Here is a 21,876-nt window from a genome sequence, read left to right on the forward strand (position 1 = left end):
GTCATACCTAGAATTTTGCTTGACTCTACCATGGGAATCACTCCTCCGTTTTTAGTGTTAATTTTGATGTCCCGGTCTTTGGCATAGACCCAGCCCTTTGGTTTGGGTCCAGGTCTAATTAGTGTATAAAGGAGAAGCTCTGACTTCGTTGGGGAGCATTTAAGTCTCGTGGACTCTAGGTAATCCTCGATTGTATAAAGAGTACTTTGTAGTGTTGATTTAATGTGGCCGTCGCTGCCACCGTTACACAATATAGTGACATCATCAGCATATATTGTGTACCTGATGCCTTCGATAGTTCTGAGCCTCCTGCCTAAGCCTATTAGGGCTAGGTTGAAGAGGGTAGGAGAGATAGCGGACGCCTGTGGTGTCCCCTTGTTGCCTAGCTTTAGCAGCTGCGACGTTAGTCCGCTAACCTTAAGCGTTGCTGTCCGGTCGGCTAGAAATGAGCTGACATATGCGTGTAATATGGGGCCCAGGTTGAGGGTGGAGATGGTATTGAGAATGTATTCGTGTGACAGGTTGTCGAATGCCCGCTCCAGGTCGAGTGCTAGGATAGCTTTCAGGTGTCTGGAATCGCTGTCGATTTGATGCCTGATGAGCTTCATAGCCTCCTGCGTGGATAGCCCTGCCCGAAAGTCAATCATAGCGTGTGGATACATCCCACTGTTTTCTAGGTGTTTGGTAAGGCGGTTGATAATGGCATGCTCCGCGGCCTTACCAACGCACGAGGTGAGTGAGATCGGTCTTAGATTATCTATGCTGGGGGTTTTGCCGGGCTTGGGTATTGGGACGATGAGGGATGTTTTCCACTCGGGGGGGGGGGGGATGTTGCCCTGCTTCTAAATTGAGTTCATTTCTTATGTGAGATATTTGAATTATTCTGTGTCTAGATTTTTAAGTGTTTTATTGCTAATGCCATCGGTGGAGAGCAAACGCGGCATCCCAGTAGAAGGGGAGCAGTGGGCGAGCAGCAGTAGTAGTAGTAGTATTAGAGGAAAAGAGAAGAGATGGATGTTTCTGCAGCCCTTATAGGGGAGCACGGCTCAGCATCTGAGGAGCGGGGAAAGGGGGATAGAAAGCAGGAAAAGTGGAAGGGGATGGAGAGGGTAGTCGTCATTTTCTCGGGCAGGGTGCCCTTACAGTCGTCCAGCCAGCAAGGACATCGAGGCACCCTAGACTATGGGTGTGCGTGTCCGCTCTCCCAGTGCGGCGCATGCGCGCAGCCCTGCCGGCCTCTGTAGCCTGTGCTGCCGCTGACGCCAGCGTTTTGACAGCGGTTGTGTGCGGTCACACAAACAACGCGCAGAACTGGTGGCGTTGGTGACGTGTTTATGAAGAACGTGCCAACCTTTGCCGTACACCCTATGGCGATGTACCATAACGACCATAAGGTCAAGGTCCTTGTGGTCACTAAGTACCGGAAAACCACCGGATCATATATATTTATTATTCTTAATAGTTCAAATAACCAATTACACCATCACATCTTAATTGTGAGAATTGGAAATACATAATTCCCACCATAGAGCAGCTTCGCGGGTCTTCCATCTCCACCCTAGTGGAAGGGCTGACAGTTTTTATTGTTATTATTATTATTATTATTATTATTATTATTATTATTATTATTATTATTATTACCGCTTGTCTTATGGCAAGCAAAACACCTCGATAGGAACAATTTTACTCCTACATTTGACATTGTTGACGCTGTGTGCGAATAAATGCTGTTACAAGCATTGCCACTTGCCGTATGACATCATTTCAGCTTAAGCACAGTGATCTCAATAAATACTTTCAAACCAATACGTAAATAAGTTTTCAAAGTTAAATCTGCAGTGGATTTGCATTGCACGTACGTAGTTTATCTTACAGAGAACATGCTAAATAATCGCATTTGGCCTAAATCTAAGGAAATGCAAACACTTTTTCTATCCGAGTTAGGGGAGAATTAGCTGCCGAGGTTGGCAACTCTGTTTCTGACGCAGATGGCGTTCCAGGTAGACCGGCTCGCGCGGGCGGGCGCGGCCGCCGGGGCCGCCCGATATAGAACGCCCCTCCCCCCCCCCCTCCCTCCCTATCCTCCCCCTGGATTAGAAGAACCAGTTATCGCGCGAAATGGGGCCGCATGCCATGTGCGACATGAAGCAGAGAACGACGAAGATCAGCAGCAGCAGCAGCTGAGGTCTGTGCCTAATTATATCGAGATTGTTTTATTTAACGTGACGTGCCCTGTGCTTCCAGCTCCTGGTTCACTACATTAATTGCATTTTTCGTCAGTTTCTTTCACCCTTTTTTTGCTTTATTTAAGGTAGAGCACTTTCTAGGTTTATACAGTATTTGTTTAGTTGTATCACAAGAGGTACTATATGTGTGGTCGCAGCATCGGGATGACACAGACTTCTTGAAGTATCCCCTTTTCACCAAGAGCTCGCAGGCACGATGCTGTCCTGTGAAGAGAACAACATAATCAAGAAAATTTAAAATAAAAACAAAAAAACTCCTGATACTTTGCGTGACAAAAAGTAGCCAATCAGTAGCTAATCGATAATCGATCAATAATCAATAAATTCTGGAAAATGCTGGGGATGCCTTGGCAGTGTTTAGCCTAGCCCAAAAGCCACGACTAGCTAGGTGCCCATCAGCTCCTCTGTCTCTCTAGCATTGCGCCTCCAGGGCCGGTATTTTGTAGCGATGCCTTTCCGGTAATAATGCCTTTTCGCGCTTATCGCGCTTTCTCAGTGGTCGGAGCGACGGTCCGCTCGCGTTATCAACGGCATCTGCCTGCCGTGAGCGGTGGATGATAGGACTAGAGTAGAATAAGTCATAAGGCATCGCTACAAAATCGTGGCCCAGTGCAAGCTACAGCAATTTTTATAGCCCGAAGCTATACACCTCTACCAACCAACGGTTCTTTCGTGTTCCCAGCAAAAAAACTGATAAGGTCCCTGTTGTCAAAAAAGAACAAGTACAAAACAACCATCAAAATCACATGACAGATGATAAAGTCCTTGTTGTCAGCAATTGAAGACACAAAACAGCATATCTTGGTTGCGATATCTTCGCCACACAGAAACCGGTCTAGCCGCACAACCGAGCGCTTGTTTTCCAAAACAAAAAGCCCTGCCCTGTCACGATCGGGCACACAGAGCGAGTGGCGGTGATAAAGGTGTGTCGAGCTTCGACGTGACGTGGCATAAGCATATCATTCGCTCCACTTGTGGAATGAACCCCGAACGGAGAAGGCAACAAAAAAAAAAAAAACAGAAGGAAACTCGGGCTTAAGTAAATGTTGACCATCGAACTGTTTCAATGTGAAGTAAAATGCTCTTATGTTCTTATATTCATTCGCGATCGTATCTTACTGGCGAGGGTTGCTGGCGCGTACCTTCCGGCTACAGGTAACGCCAAGCCCGCCCCGGTATCGCTATACAGATATGCGTATTTCGTTTCTTGATCGGTCGTTCGGGAGCGCTGAAATAGTGGCGCTGTCACGCGCCTATTTTGTATACCGCATATTCAACGGCTTCGCTATATAATCCACCTTCACAGCGTGGATTGGACCTACATTTTTGGGGGGTGTAGGTCGCAACTAATAGGATTCCGCTTCGCCGGGGCTGACCTTCTCAGGTTGGAAGATTGCGATCAGAGTTCCATACACACATCCCACCACTTCGGAAATATTGCCGCGATCAAGAAGCGTTCCTTGACTGCGGCTTCCTCCTCTGCCGTAAAGGGTGATCTCAGCCACACTTTTTCGTTCACTCCAACCGTAATGGCTTTGGTGACGGCTGTAATGATGCGACTGACTGACGGTCGCGACTGCGCAATCGTTTGGAACTTCACTACAGACGCATCGCGAAAAGCTCCCCGTGGTAAAAAAAAAAGAAAAAGACGAAGCGCGTTCGGCACTTATGTCGCAGTGTCAATGCTACGAAATCGTGTGGTCCGAAGTATTCGTCTAGCTCGTTGCGAAGCCCTGGTAGTATATTTTTGGAGAGTCTAAAATGCCTGTTGAACTCTCAGTCGCTTATGCCGAACGCGTGCCCACGTCGTCTTTCGCCAACGCTCGCAGGTAGCACGACCAATGCGCCCGAGCGTCTCACAGCAAAACTAGAAAAAGCCTCATAAGGTCTGCATAGAATACTTTAAATCTAAAATGATTTCAGAGTTTTGTATTAAACTTTTCTCTCTTACAAAAGAGAAATAAATAATAAGAACAAAGCTCTATGGACATGTCACTAAACTCAGACCATACTCCCTAATGCGTGTTTTGACCGCAGCGGTTAGGTGTTTTGTATTCGCGATAAACTGTGCAAAGAATTTGATTCTGAACGACAGGGGCCTCTCGGCGACGGCACTGAGCCTCTGCACGGGTAGCTCGTGAAGCAGCAGCGGCAGACGAAGTATTTCCGCCGGCTACGTCCTTCATTGGTCCATAAGAAAGCGTGAACCCATACGGGAACGCGTGGCGCATTCTCTAGCGGCGGTGACCCAGGCGAAGTTGCGCATGCGCACAGGGTCGGAATTCCAAGCCAGCCCTTTGTTTCCGTAGCGCTTGCCGCATGCCTGGGCGCCGTCGTTGAGCATGTGTCATGCGGCCACGGAGAAAGAATAACTTTCTCCGTGCATGCGGCACACCACTGTCCTCCTTACCCTTTCGCCATACTCTCCTCCTCCGCTTTCCTCATCATGCTTCTGCTGCGCCCTCATGCTCCGTTTTCCTCCTCGCACTCTCTTCGCTCTCCGTGCTGCACTCCGTGTTAGCTATTTCATCCTTCCCTGCGCTCCGTTACGAGGGACGCCGAGGCACCCAGACGCTCACCGCAGGAACGGGCGTCTATGAACTGGGACGCTATAACGTAAAATGATTCCAAACTGTTTTGATTCCAAACTCCTGACGTCAAATTTACATAACCACCGACGCAAGCATCTGGCGGTGATCCGCAGCATTGTGTGAACAACCCAATCAAACACTCTCCTCGTTTATACGAGGTCACCTTTGTTCGCTTTCAAAACCGATGACATTGTCTACACTCAGCAATTTTTCTTATCTAATTGGCTGACAAGAGGCGAGGAACACGCTCTAGTGGAGAGGGTTTCGATGGGGCCGAGCCAGCACAGTGAAAATAGATAACCGCATGAAAAGGGTGGTGCCGGCTATTCCGATTGGTCCGCTTTGCCTTACTTAGCGTGCGGTGGCTGGTCGAAAATTGCGGTGGCGTGCAACGGATTGATAAGAATGCCGCTAAAACGGATCCTCTGCAAGCAAGAGTTGGCAGAGCGATGTCGTATGCATGCCGAAAGGGCTTGATAACGTTTTACTGCCACGCAAAAACGTTTATCATGCGCAAAATAATACATGCTCACCGGCATGTGCGAGTAGCGAGGGCCTGAGCTATCGGCAGGCAGCCACCTTCTTTTCCTTTCAGAACGGGGCAGTCTGTGGCTTTTCCGAAAAAAATTTTCACTTTTGTTCGGCATATTAATGCATTTTTTTCTCGTACACGTCACTTTGACCTGATGAGTTTTCGTGGTTTTGTGAGGTCACGTGACAAACAGGCGAAGTGTGCGTAGCCACAAAACATTAGATCAGTAGCAGAGGGCTAATGGTGAAAAGGCGTCGAATCAGGAATGATTATTATTCTTTTGTGCGGTTTAATCGTGCATAATCCGTGTGTACACCTTATATCAGATGGGGAGCTATCGCGGTTTCGTGACGTTGCGTGACAGACAGGCGAAGTTGAGAGTGGCCCGAAAATGTTTTGACCAATCGTAGAGGATTGCAGAAATTGGAATCAAAACAGTTTGGAATCATTTTACGTTATAGCGCCCCTAGGCTCTAAAAGTTCCTGCATAGACTATATGAGCAACTCAAGTAGGTACCATTGTTTGATTTGTTTGTCGAGTATTTTTTAAATCTCTCTTGACTAACCTTAACGCGAAAAACTTGTCACTGGTTTCAACCGACCGGCCCAAACCAAGCATGAAAGAACAAGTGGAAAGAGAGAAAGAGAGACAGACAGAGAGCGAGAGTAATAAATAAATAAAATAAACTTCGTTGGCGAGATCGACGGTATTCGAACCCGGGTACCCACTGTCCGAAGGCGAGCGTCATAACTACTAGGCTATACACCCACGCTTGTAGAACATGGATTTATGAATGGATGGGATAACTTTATTGTAAGGTCCTGCGGGCTACGGGGCTCAAGGCCCCATAGAGCGGGCTACTCCCACGTTGGGACCGGGAGTTTTAGCTCCCTGGCCGCATCGTGGGCTCGCTCGACGGCCCAGAGCTGTTCCGCCAAATCCGTGCTGCGTAGTGCTTCTTGTAGCCTGGCGGAGTCTTGATTCTTATTTGCGTGGGTCCGACCACACGGCCAGAGCAAGTGATGTACGTCTTGTTTTCTAAGGCAATTTTCGCAATATGATGCTGTGTATAGCTCAGGCATGTAGTCATGTACAACGTTTATAGATACTTTTTATAAACGTTGGTCATGTAGTCTTTTCTGCGTGGGGTACGCGTTGGTTTGAAGCATTCTGAAGGTGATGGCTTGTGGCCTGGTGAGCTTATTGTGAGGTGTGCTGTATATTATGCGGTCTAGATAAAAGTGCATTATGACCTCGTTGTATGTGGAGGAAGGGTCCCGATTCTCGCGGGGATGGTAACGACCAGAATAGGTGGCGTCGCGGAGGGTTAGATCTCGCGCGCTCCTGTGAGCCATCTGGTTGAGATTTGGAGGGGCGTTCTCGGTCTCTCCGAGGTGTGCCGGGAACCAGCAGATGGTGTGATGCTGCAGCGGTGCGGATGTATTGATTATATGTAGTGCTTGTTTTGCAACGGCGTCTTTCTGAAAGGCTTTGATGGCCAAGCGTGAATCACTGTAGACGTGGGTGGTGGTCGGGTCTCTGAGTGCGAGTGCGATGGCGACCTGTTCTGCAATCTTGGACTTGCGGGTCTTGACTGTGAGAGCGTTTGTGACTTGACCTTGCTTATTGACCGTGGTGGCAACGAAGGCCTGCCTGGACAGGTACTGTGCCGCGTCTACGAAACAGGCTTGGATCTTCTTGACACGTATTCGGCGCAGGATGAACGATCCGCGTGCCAGCCTTCGGGGTTGATGGTGCGCGGGGTTCATGTTCCGCGGGAGTTGGCGAACCGTGTAGGAGTAGCGTGTGTCCGTCAGAACACTTTCATATAAATTCTCGATTGCTGTGGTGTCATGACCTAGTTTGGCTAGAATTTCTCTACCCGGTTTGGTTCCAGAGAGTCTTGTCAATTAAGCCCGTTCTTGAGTTTGGGCGATTTCTTCAAGTGCATTGTGTACCCCCAGTTGCAGCAGGAATTCTGTCCCGGTGCTCTTGGGATTGCATTTATAGGAATCATATGATTGCGTTGTACCAACGATTGTAACAGAACTTGCTATGGGCAATAAAAAAAAATAAATTATGGGGTTTTACGTGCCAAAACCCGTTCGGATTTGAAGGCACGCCGTAATGGGGGACTCCGGAAATTTGGACCACCTGGGTTTCTTTAACGTGCACCTAAATCGATGTACACGGGTGTTTTCGCATTTCGCCCCCATCAAAATGCGGCCGCCGTGGCCGGGATTCGATCCCGCGACCTCGTGCTCAGCAGCCCAACACCATAGCCACTGAGCAACCACGGCGGGTGTGGCAAGAGAAAGAGAAAATAAGAGCGAGCGACAGAGAGCAATTTGAAGAGAGAGAGAGAAACACAGATAGAGAGAAAGAGACAGAAAGAAATGAAAATGAAACGCTGCTAATGAAAAAAAAATCTGCGCGTTAGAAATGATGTCGAAGAGATGCTACGCATTAAAAGCAACCCAACTGAAGCGGCGGTTGTGTAGCCGGCTTTAAGCCAACAGTAATAAAAGGTCCCTAGAGATGGCGCAAGAGCAGGGCAAACGCGGGACATTTTATTGAATTCAGCAAAATCACCATTGCATCTGTCATTGGGAGGAGTGAGAGGGGAGGAAAATAGCGTGAGGGGTGGAGGGGAAAGAAAAGAGGGTGTTAGGTATCAGGGGCGGCAGAAGACTATCGCTTTTCGACGTCATTTGCAGCGAAGCAAGCAGAAATGCGGCCAATTTTTCTCCGCATCGGCATTGAAGTAGTTACTTCGAGATATAGCGCACAATATATCTGGAAGTAATTATGTTCGACTAACTAGCCCAACAGACAGTCCTTCTCAGGCATTGAAGTGATACATGATACTTTCAACTTTTTGTTGTTAAGGGCCAAACTTGACGACTAAAGTCTAGAAAAATATGGCTAAGCTTCACAGTGTCCCAATTTATTATATCTTTTTAGGCCAGTTTCGGTGTCTTTCGAGGAAGATATTGTCTGTGAGGTCACGACACGCTATGGCTTCCAGTCAAAGCAGCACATTGGGATGTTTTGGCATACACTGAACCCACTCGTCCAACCCCCTCAACAACCACCCGCGTGTTCAGCAGCCAATAGTGTCAGCATGCTTCCTTCGGCATTGTCGCGCTGAAACTACGTGTTCTATAAATGAGCAATCATAACAACTAATTCCTGATCTAAGTGCACTTTATCGAAGTCGCGAATTCTGTGTCTACAAACTGTACGAACAATTATAAATAGGCACTCAGTTGCTGTTCTGTTGCTCATACCAGCGCGTTTTAGCGTGATATGGCAGGACTTTGATGTGTCAGTCAGCGCGTTTTGATATGTTTTGACATTATTTAATGGCACCAGGGTGCGCTTTCTATTAAATTTCAAGTACATGAGAAGAAATCGCTGTACCTGCCCATGTAAACAAAGGCTCAGTGCTTTCCACTGCATGAGTGCTCTTCAATGGAAATTGGGTGCTCTTTAACACCGGCGTACAGAAGCACAAAGCAGCGCTCCACGTCATCTAATAGCGAATATGCGAAACGACTTCTTGAAAACAGGTACACCAGCGAGTCAGACGCGGAGGCCGCATTGAATAAGGGCTTCCAGCCTCAAGTTATATGCTTATGATGATTTATTGGCCTCCTCTTTGAAAGGGGGGTTGACAAATAGTCACCTAGCCTGCTTGAGTTAAACATGTATGCTCTACATGCCTTTCATTCTAGTATTTTTGTATACATCTCCTTAATCTTTTTTTCTATTCCTTTAAACGTCTATATCTACCATGTACCGCTATCTCTGCCTAAAACAGATTCAGTCGTATTGATGTCTTCCCCGCTTTTTTACCACCAATACTCTAAAAGTCTCGTGCTTATTTCGACTGCTGCCTCATTGATGCTTCCGTCCACATGAATTCCTAGCGCTTCTAGAAGGTGTACGTTACCCACGAATCTCACTGGGTGAATCCCTTCGCATTCCGTTGAGATGTGCTGAGTGGCCTCCGGATTGTTTTTGTGTTTAGGGAACCAGCTCGAGTCTCATTTAACACGGGATCTTCAACCCTAATAAACCCTAATTCACAGTTTTCTAGTCGTCTTTCTATGCTCTTTGTATGCTCTTTCTAAGCGTGAACAACATTGACGACAAACAATATCGTAGCTTCAAACCATAGTGAACGTCCACCGCTCCATTACATTTTGGGCTTTCTCACACAATTTGTACTCAGTTGTCTCTATATATATTCCTCAGAAGCTCCAGGAAATTGTAATCTAGGTTGACACATGCCAGCGCCACTCATTCGCCCGGTGGAGTGTGACGTCACCGTTTATCAGGTCGTCGGCACCGTCAGGCTCTCCCGATGCCCGCGATCTTTGCAAAATGGCTCCTCGCGCCGCCGTTGTTTAAGGCCGATCCACACGCCTGACAATTCGCCGAGGCTTTTCCCTCTGCAGTTTTCGCGGCGAACCGCATGCCGCCAAAACGCATTCGTTGGCTACGACAAAATCGCTGTGGTCTCACAGTGATTTTGGCGTAGCCAACGTATTTTGTCTGGAAACAGTGTCTTCAGCGTAATCCAAAGTTTTTGGCACTGAAAAAGCTTTTCGTTTCATATCCGCCCTACCGCCTCTCGCCTACACGTGCGCGCAGCAGCTATTTTTCCAACACCACTCCTCTTGGGTTGGCATGGGTTCACGAGTTTGTTGAGTACAGACAACACCACCTAGATCGCACAAGGCCTACGTACTCCGACCCATGACGCTATGCTACCTGGCCCGACTGCCATACAATCTAATGGGGATGCTCCCGCGTAAGCAACAATGAATATCACGTCACCGCTTTCGTCACGCCAGCCTTGGCAATGGTAATTTTGGGCCAGGTATCATGACGTCATAGATCGGAGTGCATAGAAGAGATGGGCAAAACGGCTCACTTCAGTGAGCGGCTCGGAACGGCTCGGCTCACTGAAATGAACCGGTTGATTTAAACGGCTTACCGGTTCACTTAAACGTGCAACCTGTGTTATGCATATTGTATAGTTATCTGGCTTTGAAAAAAAAAACGATATATGCATAATTTACCAACCGTGTTATTGGCATTTTCGCTATGTTTAGAGAATACTTATACATATATTAAATGCGTGAATTTTTCGATGTAATGAAACTTTTTTTCTGAAATTGGGGATAAAATGCTTATAATAGTGTCACAGGCAGAATGCGGCGTACGTTTTCAGAAAAAAGTTATGTAACCTCATCGTCATTACAGAAGCTTGTCTGCTTTTGTGGTACTTTCAAATCAACTTTCGTCAAAATAAGAACACAAAGTGATTGTACATTATCTTTCAACTTTATTCGTTTATTCAAATACGTACCTTCACTATAATATCAGTGAGCTGTAACATCATGAAAAATGAATGTAGAAATTATTTCTCGAAGTACAATACAAGAAAATGTCGCAGTTTCGCCCGAAAGGCGAAGCATCAATTGCGATAGCAAATTAGCAGAGAGCAATTCGGTGTAGGGATAGTAGTTTTGTCGGCTGCATAAACTTGGACACATTCGCTTACTAACTGAATTAACAAGCGTGGTGTCAGCGCGCACAAGCAAACATGAATAGATCACTCTGAATGGCCGCAGCTACTTCTAACACCGTGGACCGCAGACAACGACTGCCAAAACGCTGTCGGAAAGCGCAGCCGGCACAGCGGGCGAAGGTTCGTGCGGTCTATCGCTTCAACGGAAACTGAGCGGCGAATGCACAGCCCATACAAAGGTCAGAGCCGTGTGGAGATAAGAGACGGTGCGGGCGACCGCCACAGTCGGGCAAAGTACTAGCGCAGTTGTTGGCAAAGTTGAAGCTGTGCTCCCCTCCCTCCCGCGCTGCCTTCCCGCTTTCTTGTTTTCGCGTTTGAGATTGAGTGGCAACTTCCCCTTGCGCCCGGTTGCGATATACGCCTTTGGTGCCGAAGCACAGCGTCACCCCGCCTCCCTCCCATACCCCCACGGCCTTTCGCTCGACAGTCGCGTTTGCTTTCCGCCGTGCGTTCGCTCTCCGTGATAGCGGAGAGCGAACGTGCTTTCGTGTCCCTCACGTGCTTTCACGTGGGGGCACGTGTCCCCCACTTGCTTTCGCTCGCGCGCACGGCGCGCGGCGACGATTTTATCGCCCTTGGACTTTATACGAAAGCTCACGGCAACGGCGACGCCGACTACAGAAATCCGGTTGAAGTGTGCATATAATTCCTATCGCAATAAAATCATGTGAAACATCCACAAAACTGCCGCACGTACCCTTCGTTTTTTGTAGTTTTTTTTTCTTGAGCGCACGTGCGATACTGGCGATCATGCCATCATGCGCCAGGACAAAAAAAAAACAGAAAATGAAGTTTGATTACAACACAACTAATCATTGGCCTCATTTTAACGACGTGCTAATGATACACGCTCAGAAAATGCACTGAAGTGGAGATCATGAGCGACATTTTCATGACTACACTAATTAGCACAAATGACGACCAGGACGTAAACTGAACGTTCACCTGTTGCCTTTAAAGACACGGAAGACCATCTTCGAAGTGTTATTGGACCAGCGCACGATGTGCGACCGGTGATAGTTGTGAGACATCGTTCGAACGGCAGCAGGCAACGAACGGTACCCATCCTTTGCCAATTAAGCCTTCATTTCGTCTCCCCTCGGTGGCATCGGGTGCCACACCATAGGACGCACAAAAAAAAAACAAAGGGACTGCTGCACACACCACACACTGCGAGCGAGTACCAGTAGCGCGAGTCTGCCCATTCGTCAGTCAGAAACCGAGACCTCGAAACCCAGTAGAAGACCCGCCTCTGACGGAACGGTTGGGGACGGCTCATTCAACGAGAGAGAGCCGGCTTCCTCTCTCCGAAAGAACCGCCACTCACTTACTGAACCACGGCTCCCTCGCTTTTTTAAAAGAGCGACTCAAAAGATCCGGCTCGCTCCTGAGCGCTGAGGAGCGAGCCAAATCTTTTGTGCCGCTCTTTTGAAGAGCGAGGGAGCCGTGGTTCAGGAAGTGAGCGGCGGTTCTTTCGTTGTTCAGCCGAATGCGAGGGGGTGAAGGCGACTCTTGCGAGGAAGGGTGGGGGGGGGGGGGGCAGTTGCTTTCTCGTACCGCTAATAGATGGCGCGGAAGTTGCACCCAGCAGAAGACCTGGCTCTGACGGAACGCATCGGCACGACTCACGGAACGCGAGAGAACTGGCTCCTTTTCTCCAAAAGAACCGTCGCTCACTTTTACTGAACCACGGCTCACTCTCTCTTTAAAAAATTTGCCGCGTATCTGCGTGCTTCGCTGCAAATGTCGTCGAAAGACGATAGCAGTACGGCATCTTGTCGGGCGCAGGGCACCCCAACTGATTCCACACTGCGGATAGAAAACCAAATCGGTATGTCGAAAGTAATGCAGCATGAAATATTGTCACGTAGGTGACGGTGAGCTGCCTGGCACACAGGTAGACAAAAAAGTAACACTGCGTCGACGATGAACAGAATTTATTGGGCGAACTTGTGCCCCTAAAGCAAGCGAACTCGGCAACAGCGAAAACAGCAAGCGCGCCTACGGCGTTCGTCGGACTCTGGCAGCACGAGCGGTGGACCCGTATTTATACCCTCTTGCGTCCAAGATCGAAAAGCGTCAACCGTCGCCGCTCGCGTCGGCAGGAACGCGAGAACGCCTGCCGTATGGGGTGCGTATGGGGTGTTAAAGCCCCTTGATGTTAGAAAGTAGCGACACGCTTTGATCTACGCCGCAACACCCTCGCCGGCGCGGTCAACCTCCTCTTTTTCTCCCCCTCTTTCGCGGAGGCGGCGCATCCGCCACGCTGAATGGCTGCGGCGCGCGATACTACCCATCAGGTGACCCTGACGTCACGAAAACGGGGCGAAACCTGCTTTCGAGCGCTTTCAGTTTCTCCCGCCCGCCATGCGCAGTCCAAGTGTGTGGTCGCCCTGCCGCTCCGACGTGCGTTTCCTTGTTTTCCCGTCTTTAGGTAAGAATCTGAGCTTCGTTCTCTGTGGAAATGCCTTGCTGCTGCGCGTTTCAATGCAGCAGCAGGTCAGATAAAGGGCTAGCATTATTTTCTATTTCCCGAGGAGAACGGAATATCGTTGGCCGGTTCCGTGGCTCCATAACATCGGGAGAAAGAATTTCGCGCCTTCTAAGCACGTCGTTCTTTGCGAGGTGAATCTTACAGCTTTCCTTATATTCGTAGGTGATGTTGCATGGAGATTTTAATGCTGTTTGCACAGCCGGACTCTTTGTTCAGTCAATACAGAGCCCCTATAACTGTGGATATAGATTTTTTTATGTTTTGGTTTTCCAAGTGAGTCGCTTAACTTTTTTGTTGACTCTTCGTGCAGTGACAAAGCTTTTTTGTGTTCTCGCGCGTGCTTTTGTTTTCCAATGTATGTAATTTAAAAGGTAATGGCTGTAACTCCTATTCTGAAATGGTGTGTGCGTGCGTGTATGTATGTGTGTGTGTGCGTGTATGTGTGTGTCTGTGTGTGCGCGTGCCTCTGTGTGTGCGCGCCAAGGAGAAATACTTTGTAGTTAACGTGGTAATTTTTTTCTAACCATCCATCGGTCCGGTCCGCAACCTTTGGTGCCGCCTAGATCATTCTGTAGTTCAATGCCGTCAGATACGAAATACTGGTAGCGATTTTCATCGTGCGAAAACGCGTGAATAAGTCTTATTTTGTTGAATTAAACCAAAGAATTATCTTCTTTCCGGCATATATATATATATATATATATATATATATATATAAGCATATGAACTGGAGTTGGTTAAGCGAAAGCCATACGCACGGAGGCGCAGTTACGTATCTGGCATGTATTATTCGCGCATGCTCATAAAGTAAAAGGCACATACTTCCGATAACCTCCCTCAATTCTGATAAACTTGACATCTTGAACTATGTCAGTTAATCATCAAGTGTAATAGTCTTAGAAGTTTCCGTGTGAGGAATCAGCCTTTTTTTTTAGAGATACTTAGGGTACTCCGAGAGGTGATGGAATGCAATTTCTCCTCGTTTCATAGTGAGAGAACACAGGCGCGTGTGTACAGTTCTATGTTGGCTGTTTCGCAAACACAGCACGTAATTTGCACAGTGGCATTCGTACAAAGGCTTTTGGCCCACTCGTTTTGGCGAATTCACTTTAAGTAAACTATCACATTTCTTCTTGGTTACCTTCTCTGAGCCTTTTAAGAGCCAGGATTATGAACCAAATTCTCGTTTATACTCTATGCAGCTTATATTATATGCACCCAATACACCTCCGCGTTACGGACAACCCAAGTCGCGACGTAGCGGCAAACAGCTCGGCCTCTGCTTGGCACTCACTTTTCGGAGCACTTGCGCTTGTATTTATCGAAGCTTCTTTAAAAAATGTCATTACGTTCTATCGGAAGCGTGCTTTCGTCATGACAGTTTCACAAGGGTAAAATTCCCATACAACGCTTCAAAAGGCCGAATAAACAAGCGCGCGCATTGATGCTAAAGCGCCTGCACCGAGCCAAAGGAGGGTTCAGCGTGCCGTGCGCACCGCGCCAGCCCGGGGAGGGGAGAAAACCGAGAAGAATTGAGGAGGAAAGCGCGCGAGGGGGGGGGAGAGTGTCGCTACTTTCTAACATCAAGGGAATTTATGGGGTGTGGGGTGCGAGCGCCTCTTGCGGAGAAGGCAGGCGTAAATCGAGGAGGAAGGGGGAGGGCAGCGGACGGCCTCCGCCGCTTCACTGCGCGGGCATTAAAAAATATAGGAGGCTATGGCCAGTGCTATCTAGGTGGTGTTGGTATAGAGCACTGTGGCCGAGAGTGTAGCTGGTTGGTCCGCTCTGTCGTCTGCTATGGCGGTCTGCCATGTGGATGTGCTCTGCGCCTGCCCGGACCGCGGCGGACCGTGACTTCGCATCACGTGACCAATCGGCCCGCGGACGTCGTGTGGATCGGCCTTTAGCGATGGCGCGGCGGTCGGGTGACCAAGGTGCACGGTAGTGTTGCGTAGTGAACTGCCACAACAGTGACCAAAACATGCGGGCTACCTGCAGCCGCCTGCCATGTCGTACAGTTTCCCAAGTACCGGATATGAAAAGGAACGCCGAAAGGCTTGGATAACCACCGTCCGCAGAATCAAGTAAGTCGGAATGAGGAAGTTCGCCGTTTGCTCTTGACGACGAGACTACCGATGCAGCTTTACTACGATGTGTTTTGAGTACCGCATTGAGCATAGGCTGATTTGCGTGTGCGACAAACATTGTGCTTTCTCGTGTTTGGTAGACAGCACTATCTTGATCGCTAACATTTCTGTAGTAGGAAGTTACTTTAGCACAGGTGCATAAATAGGTAGCTGCTCGTTTGTAAAAAAAGAATGCGGACCGAACTGTGTGGCATCTTGACTTCGCGGCTTGTGTTGCAAGAGGTGGGAAGCGGCCTTTTTAATATTGTATCATATCAGGCCACTTGCTGCATCTGCGCGAAGCTGGCGCTCCTGCTGACGGTCAGTGGTGGCACCCAGCGAAGGCTACAAGCCCAAGTGACCCATTTCACAAAGGACCACAGTTAAATGATAGAGGCCCCTCGACTGACTGCTCGACACGGATAAACATTTCGCATCCGAAGACAGTAAATAGATTGGCTTTCGGAAACGAACAATTCCGACTAACTTTTCTCTGCCAACAGCAGCAGGGAAACGCGCTTGTCTCCTCTTTTGTAGTACCTTCCCGGAAATGTGTAACGGTCGGGTGTCGGCCTTTCATGTTTTCAAATCTGGTGTGGCACTGAACGCCACGCTTGTCCGCGCCAATGAACGGGAGAAGCAATCTCGCAGCCGGTACGCTCGTATGAAACTGCGCAACTGCTCTGCCTTGCGAATTCTACAGCGGAGCTTTTAGAACCTCGCTATAATGACCATTCCGTCGTCCGCAGCTTCGTCGAGCTGGGGGGAGGAAGCGGAGAGTGAGTAAAAGTAGAGTATAAAAACAGCATCGTTCAGCATAGCTGATGCGAGGTGGAGAGGAGGAGTGAGGCAGGTGGTAGTGGGACGCGTAGAGCTGCTGTCGACGCCGAACGCGTTTCCTCGCGTTCGTGCCGTACGCGCCCGGGGTCCGTGGCTGCAGCCGATGCCTCTGGTGGCGGCTCGGCAGGTTTAGACCAGAGAACTGGACACTCGTCACTTCCGAAAGACTGAAGCGAGAGCTAGGGAAGCTGAAACCAAGCATCGTAGAAGAAAACATCCCGAGTTTAGATTGAGGGAAGCCGACAGTTTGCGTAGGCGAAGAAATGAAGATCTGGACGCTCTTGAACGTGGCGGGTTGAATTCGTCGCGATACTACGCAGATCATCGTGGAGAAATCCTGAGCGCCAGGAAACAGAGGAGACTGGAAGAGCATGGGTTGCGGTGTTCAGAAACTTTCGCAACATGCAGCACTCGGGACTAACGGTGCTAATGGGCGCTCGCATCGGCAGTGTTATCGCAAAAACCAGACACCAGCGGAGATGCGGAAGTCTAGCGAAAGGTAGACTAAGTGTGTGGTTTGCCCCTACTTTACTAGGATTTTCCCAGCTCCGCCGGTCTCTGGTGTTAGCTTTAGCAGAGCCACGCATATTTTTAGGCGCGAAGCTCCTTATGGCCGAGCCTTGTCTTTCGGCCGTTGTCTGTAGCTCTCTTGTTTGCATGGAGACCGCTAGGGGCGCTCCGGTGCACAAGGGCTATATAAGCGCTCGATATATATATATATATATATATATATATATATATATATATATATATATATATATATGTGTGTGTGTGTGTGTGTGTGTGTGTGTGTGTGTGTGTGTGTGTGTGTGTAACGAACCACACAAGGACGGTACCGTGCATTAGGGGTGAAGGAAGACGAAGATTAAAGGCAGTGTTCGGGCAACCATGTTCTACGTCCGCAACCTCCTGCTCGCGTCACACTAGTCGACAGGATAAAGACCTTGCAGCCACCGCCTCGCGCTCACATCATCATGCAAGTATTAAACACCACGCCGTGAACGCGAAGCGCAGAGATATACCACTGACACCGACCAGCATCATGACCACACCATCGGAAGCCTTGGACGTCCCCAAGTACGCTGGATCAGCGGACGATGGGCCCGTGGAAGACTGGTTCCGCTTCTACGAGGTCCACGCAACCACTTCATCATGGTCGGAACAGGAGATGGTCGCCAGCTTTGATGAATACCTGACCCACATAATTGAATATAAAGAATCATGGAAAGAAATCAAAGATGAAATAATCAGTCGCTTCAAAGAATGTGATGAAGACCCCTCCATCATTCACCAGCAGCAGGAATTTGAATGCAGTTACGCACAGTCGCACCGTTGCACTAATGAACAGGCTCATATGAGAAGATCGTCGGCGAGTTTTGCTTGTCGTGATTCTCCCCCGAAGAGGACATGCAATCTCACCCATAGCATCAACTTGACATTCCCAGTAAACGAAAAGCCATTGCGCACTAAGCGAAATGCACGCGAATTCGTTGCTTCAAAACCCAACTCTGAACCAGGTTTGACAACGGCACATCATTGAACCATACGTACGCCTTCAGCACGCTGCAGTGCTCATGTCGCCATTGAAGATTCTGACGCATTCCATCACTCATATAGAATGCGCTGGCCACTACGCACTTTCAAGTCACACGACTCTTCTATGAACATTAGGCCACAGTGCATGCTCTACGCAATTGAGCACGACGTCAGGACATCGCGAACAGACGACCTTTCTTCGGAAGAACATGGTCAAGTCACACCCGCTGTGACACCATCCAGCAATGAGCCACGAGAAATTCCAAACTGCATAGAAACAAACTTCTGTGTCCGCAGCACGAATCGAGAAGATACATCAACAATCACTTCTTCTGGTGAAATGAAGCCAACTTGCTTACCGCCCACACGAAATCAGAATAACAGCAACAGCCCCAATGCACGTACCTTTCAAGGCGAAGACAATTTGGAGCCATTGAAATCTAGAGATGAAGCTGCTTCGCGATTATCAAGCTTTATTTTGCATGCTACACCTCAACAAGCCGCTGCTACTTCAGAAGCTTCGCACGCGCCAAGCAATATTACGCACTGTCAAATTACAGAAGCGTCCATTCTGAATGAAATCCAAGCAGCCTCAAAAGGGTGTTCTGAGAATCCAGGCAAACCGCCCTCGCCACCAGACAATCCCCACAAAAAGGAGCAGTGTACCAGCTACCAAGTGATCCCCACTTTGTTTTGCGAAAGAAATCAAATGCATATTTCCATAGAAGTGCTACCTCAACAAATGTCGCAACAACATCATCGACATCAACAACTCCAAGAACAACGGCAGCAACCACGACTTCGAAACAGAAGGCGACGAAGACCGTCACCGAAATTTCCACAGATGCGACAAGAAAGACATCAATGCCCAAGTCTACTCAATCCAAGGCCAACTCAACGAATACGGTGTTTTGCAAGAAAGGAACATCGCCGAATACATCTTCAGCACCACCTATCAGGACTACTCCCACCCCAAAGATCCCTGCGTAAACGCTGTCCTCAATCACGAAATGGACATGGACACTTTCCCGGCATTCCGAACCACCACAGACGTCCACTCAGCAACTCAGTCCATAGAACGTTCGAGCAGGAGACGCCGCGTGTTTGCAAGTCGCGACGAGTAAGCCGACGCCTTCTACATCCGAGCTCCCCCTGCTGCAATGTTTCCATACCTTCCTTACTCGGGGCATGCATATGTCGTCCAGAGTGCACCAGCCAGCCTCGGCCACCTGAGCTAAGCTGGACGTCATCGGACTGCCGCACTTTCCTCGGAAAATGTTAGCCGGAAGTTCTTAGTTTACAGATGGAACGTTATATTAACTACACCTTCTCATATTTCATTATCATCATATCCTTGCTCCCTCTCATGTTGTTTGGAGCACGCGCTCTCTCGGGGGGAGGGGGAAGTGTGTAACGAACCACACAAGGACGGTACCGTGCATTAGTGGTGAAGGAAGAAGATTAAAGGCAGTGTTCGGGCGACCATGTTGTTCTACGTCCGCAACCTCCTGCTCGCGTCACACATATATATAGTATATGTACGCCAAGCTTCGACTTCCGGTTCCACTTCCGGTTCCGGCTTCGAAGACTTCCGGCTTGCGGAGAACGCTTCCGGCGTTTTGCCCGAATGATCCCCCGGTGCTTCGCCCACTCATCATCATTCACTTCGTGGATATGCGGTGGTTTTTCTTTTCGTTTGCTCCCGCAAGTGGTGCTGCTCCACAACGTCTGTGGTTCCGTAAGCCCTGGTAAGGAAGTCTATTGACGCGTGGCGGCGTCGACACAAATCATTGCTATTATTTGCGCCTGCACCGGAAGATTCCGCCAGCATTGCCCGCGTAACGCGAGCCGAAGTTCACACGCCGAGCTAATTAGACTCTCGGAGCAAAGCTGGTTGCACCACTAGGAGTACCCTAATATCTTCTAAAAATAGAAATCCGAATTTCTAGTTAAAGGTTATTCTGTGTTATTTACATCTTTATGAGGTTACGTAACGTGGCTGCAGGATTAGCTTGAAAATGGTGACCTTTCTACATTGCGCCGCCGGATTCGGGGGTTCGACTCGCACCAAAGCCATAAAATGCCATAATTAACTATATCTTAATTAAACTTCGCCCTAATTAACAGCAAAGGTCATGGGTTCGACTCCCACCACAGTTCCAGGGTTAGAGTGCCTTATTAATTCTATATTATTTGACCTGAGCCTTAATTAACTTGGCCATAATTAACACCAATGGTTGTGGGTATGACTCCTATGGTCGTAGTTTCAACCAGCGATGGTGACACCATCAATTTTGGTGATACTGAATTTTCGTCTGCCCTAAAGGTCGAGGGTTCGACTCCCACCAATGGTCGTGGGTGGTAGCATCAAATTTCGTGTCTTGAATTTTGGTGCCATAAAACGGGACGGTCAAATTTTCGTTCCGTCAGCCATCTAAGGCTTTCACCCTAATAAAAAGAAATGACGACCTTCAGTATTTCTGAAATTTCGCGAAGCTATATCGGAATGGTTCAAGGGATAAGACACGCGCGCTGTATATTGAGGGTATAATGTTTAGGTTCCGAGGTAACGTTTTGAACTAAGCAAACAAGTTTTTGCCTTCCTTTGCACGCAAGATCAGGCACGCAAAAATCCTGCTTTGATATAGTGCAAATGTCCGTCAAATAGTACATTTGCATTTGCAAACGTAGTACGGATACTACGTCTGTGGGTGCTAGCATTTTTAACGCGATATCTTTAAGGCCCCCGTGTGGCAGAAAATCCGGCGTCGGCAACCAGCGTGCGATACGAGTGGCGGAGAAAATGATCCCCAACCACGACCGCGCAGGCCCTCCACGTGGTGCAAGGTTTTGGTGAACAAAAATTGAATTTGTCACGGCAAGGCGTTAGGGGTCTGACACCGCTCAACCAGCTACCCGTTGTATTATACGTGAATAATGGGCAGAAAATTCCTAGAGTCGACTCAGTCAAGATCCTAGGCCTGCTCATAGATGCGAGGGGCTGTAATGCCAGAACAATTACCCACGTTACAGCCAAGACGGAGAACATGTTGAGGTTAATGGCTAGGGTGTCCAATCGAAAGAAGGGGTAAGGTGAGGACAACCTCCTTCGGATGTACCACGCGTTTATGATGAGCCATATTAACTATGCGGCGTCAGCTCAATTATGGACACAAACGGAAAAGACCAAGTTAAATACCCTCATGTGCAAGAGCATCAAGAGAGAGCTAGGCTTGCCGATTGCCACGAGCTCCGACAGGCTAAATCAACTCGGAATGCACAATAACATAGACGAGATCATAGAGGCGCAGGTCACTGCCCAGGTGGTTAGGCTGTCGTCGACCAAGGCCGTCAGGCGAATCCTTGACCAGGTTGGCATGGCTCCTAGGATAATGGAGGAACGGCGGATAACTCTGACACGGGAAACGAGGGCGACCTACATGGTGGGGCTCTTCCCGCGAAATGTACATCCACATCATAACGAGGGTAGACGTAAAGCCCGTGCACGAGCCATCTTGAAGAGAGTTAGAGATGACATAGACTCTTCGCTCTTTGTCGACGCGGCGCAATACGGCAACAGGAGAACGTTCGGGTTGTCGGTTATAGATGGACGGGGAGTGCTTCGCTCGTCCGCCTCGGTAAGGGCGGCCACCCCGGGTATAGCAGAGCAAATCGCGGTGTCGCTGGCCTTGTGTGACCCAGAGCATTTCTACATTTACACCGACTCGAGAGACGCAATCGGAGCATTCGAATCGGGTAACCTCGCACGAGAGGCGGCCTCTATTCTAGAGAAAAGGGCTTCCCCGGTTCTCATTATAATACGTGGTTCCCCCCACACATGGGGACGAACGGTCTCGAGAGCTTCCCACACCTCAACGAGGTGGCCCACGACCGTGCGTGAGAACTCA

General features: G+C 48.8%; 1 protein-coding gene across 1 annotated transcript in view; it reads right to left on the reverse strand.

Annotated features, from left to right (window-relative positions):
- Positions 1-2,197: 2,197 nt before the first annotated feature.
- LOC125942979 (uncharacterized) overlaps positions 2,198-21,876 on the reverse strand; it is a 68,026-nt gene continuing 48,347 nt past the window's right edge. Inside the window, exon 5 of the mRNA XM_049661268.1 lies at positions 2,198-2,450. Coding sequence (XP_049517225.1) covers positions 2,287-2,450 — 164 coding nt within the window. The 3' untranslated portion in view covers positions 2,198-2,286. The remainder of the gene's footprint in view (positions 2,451-21,876) is intronic.

This window comes from Dermacentor silvarum, chromosome 2 (genome assembly GCF_013339745.2).
Source record: "Dermacentor silvarum isolate Dsil-2018 chromosome 2, BIME_Dsil_1.4, whole genome shotgun sequence".
Lineage (NCBI taxonomy): Eukaryota > Metazoa > Arthropoda > Arachnida > Ixodida > Ixodidae > Dermacentor > Dermacentor silvarum.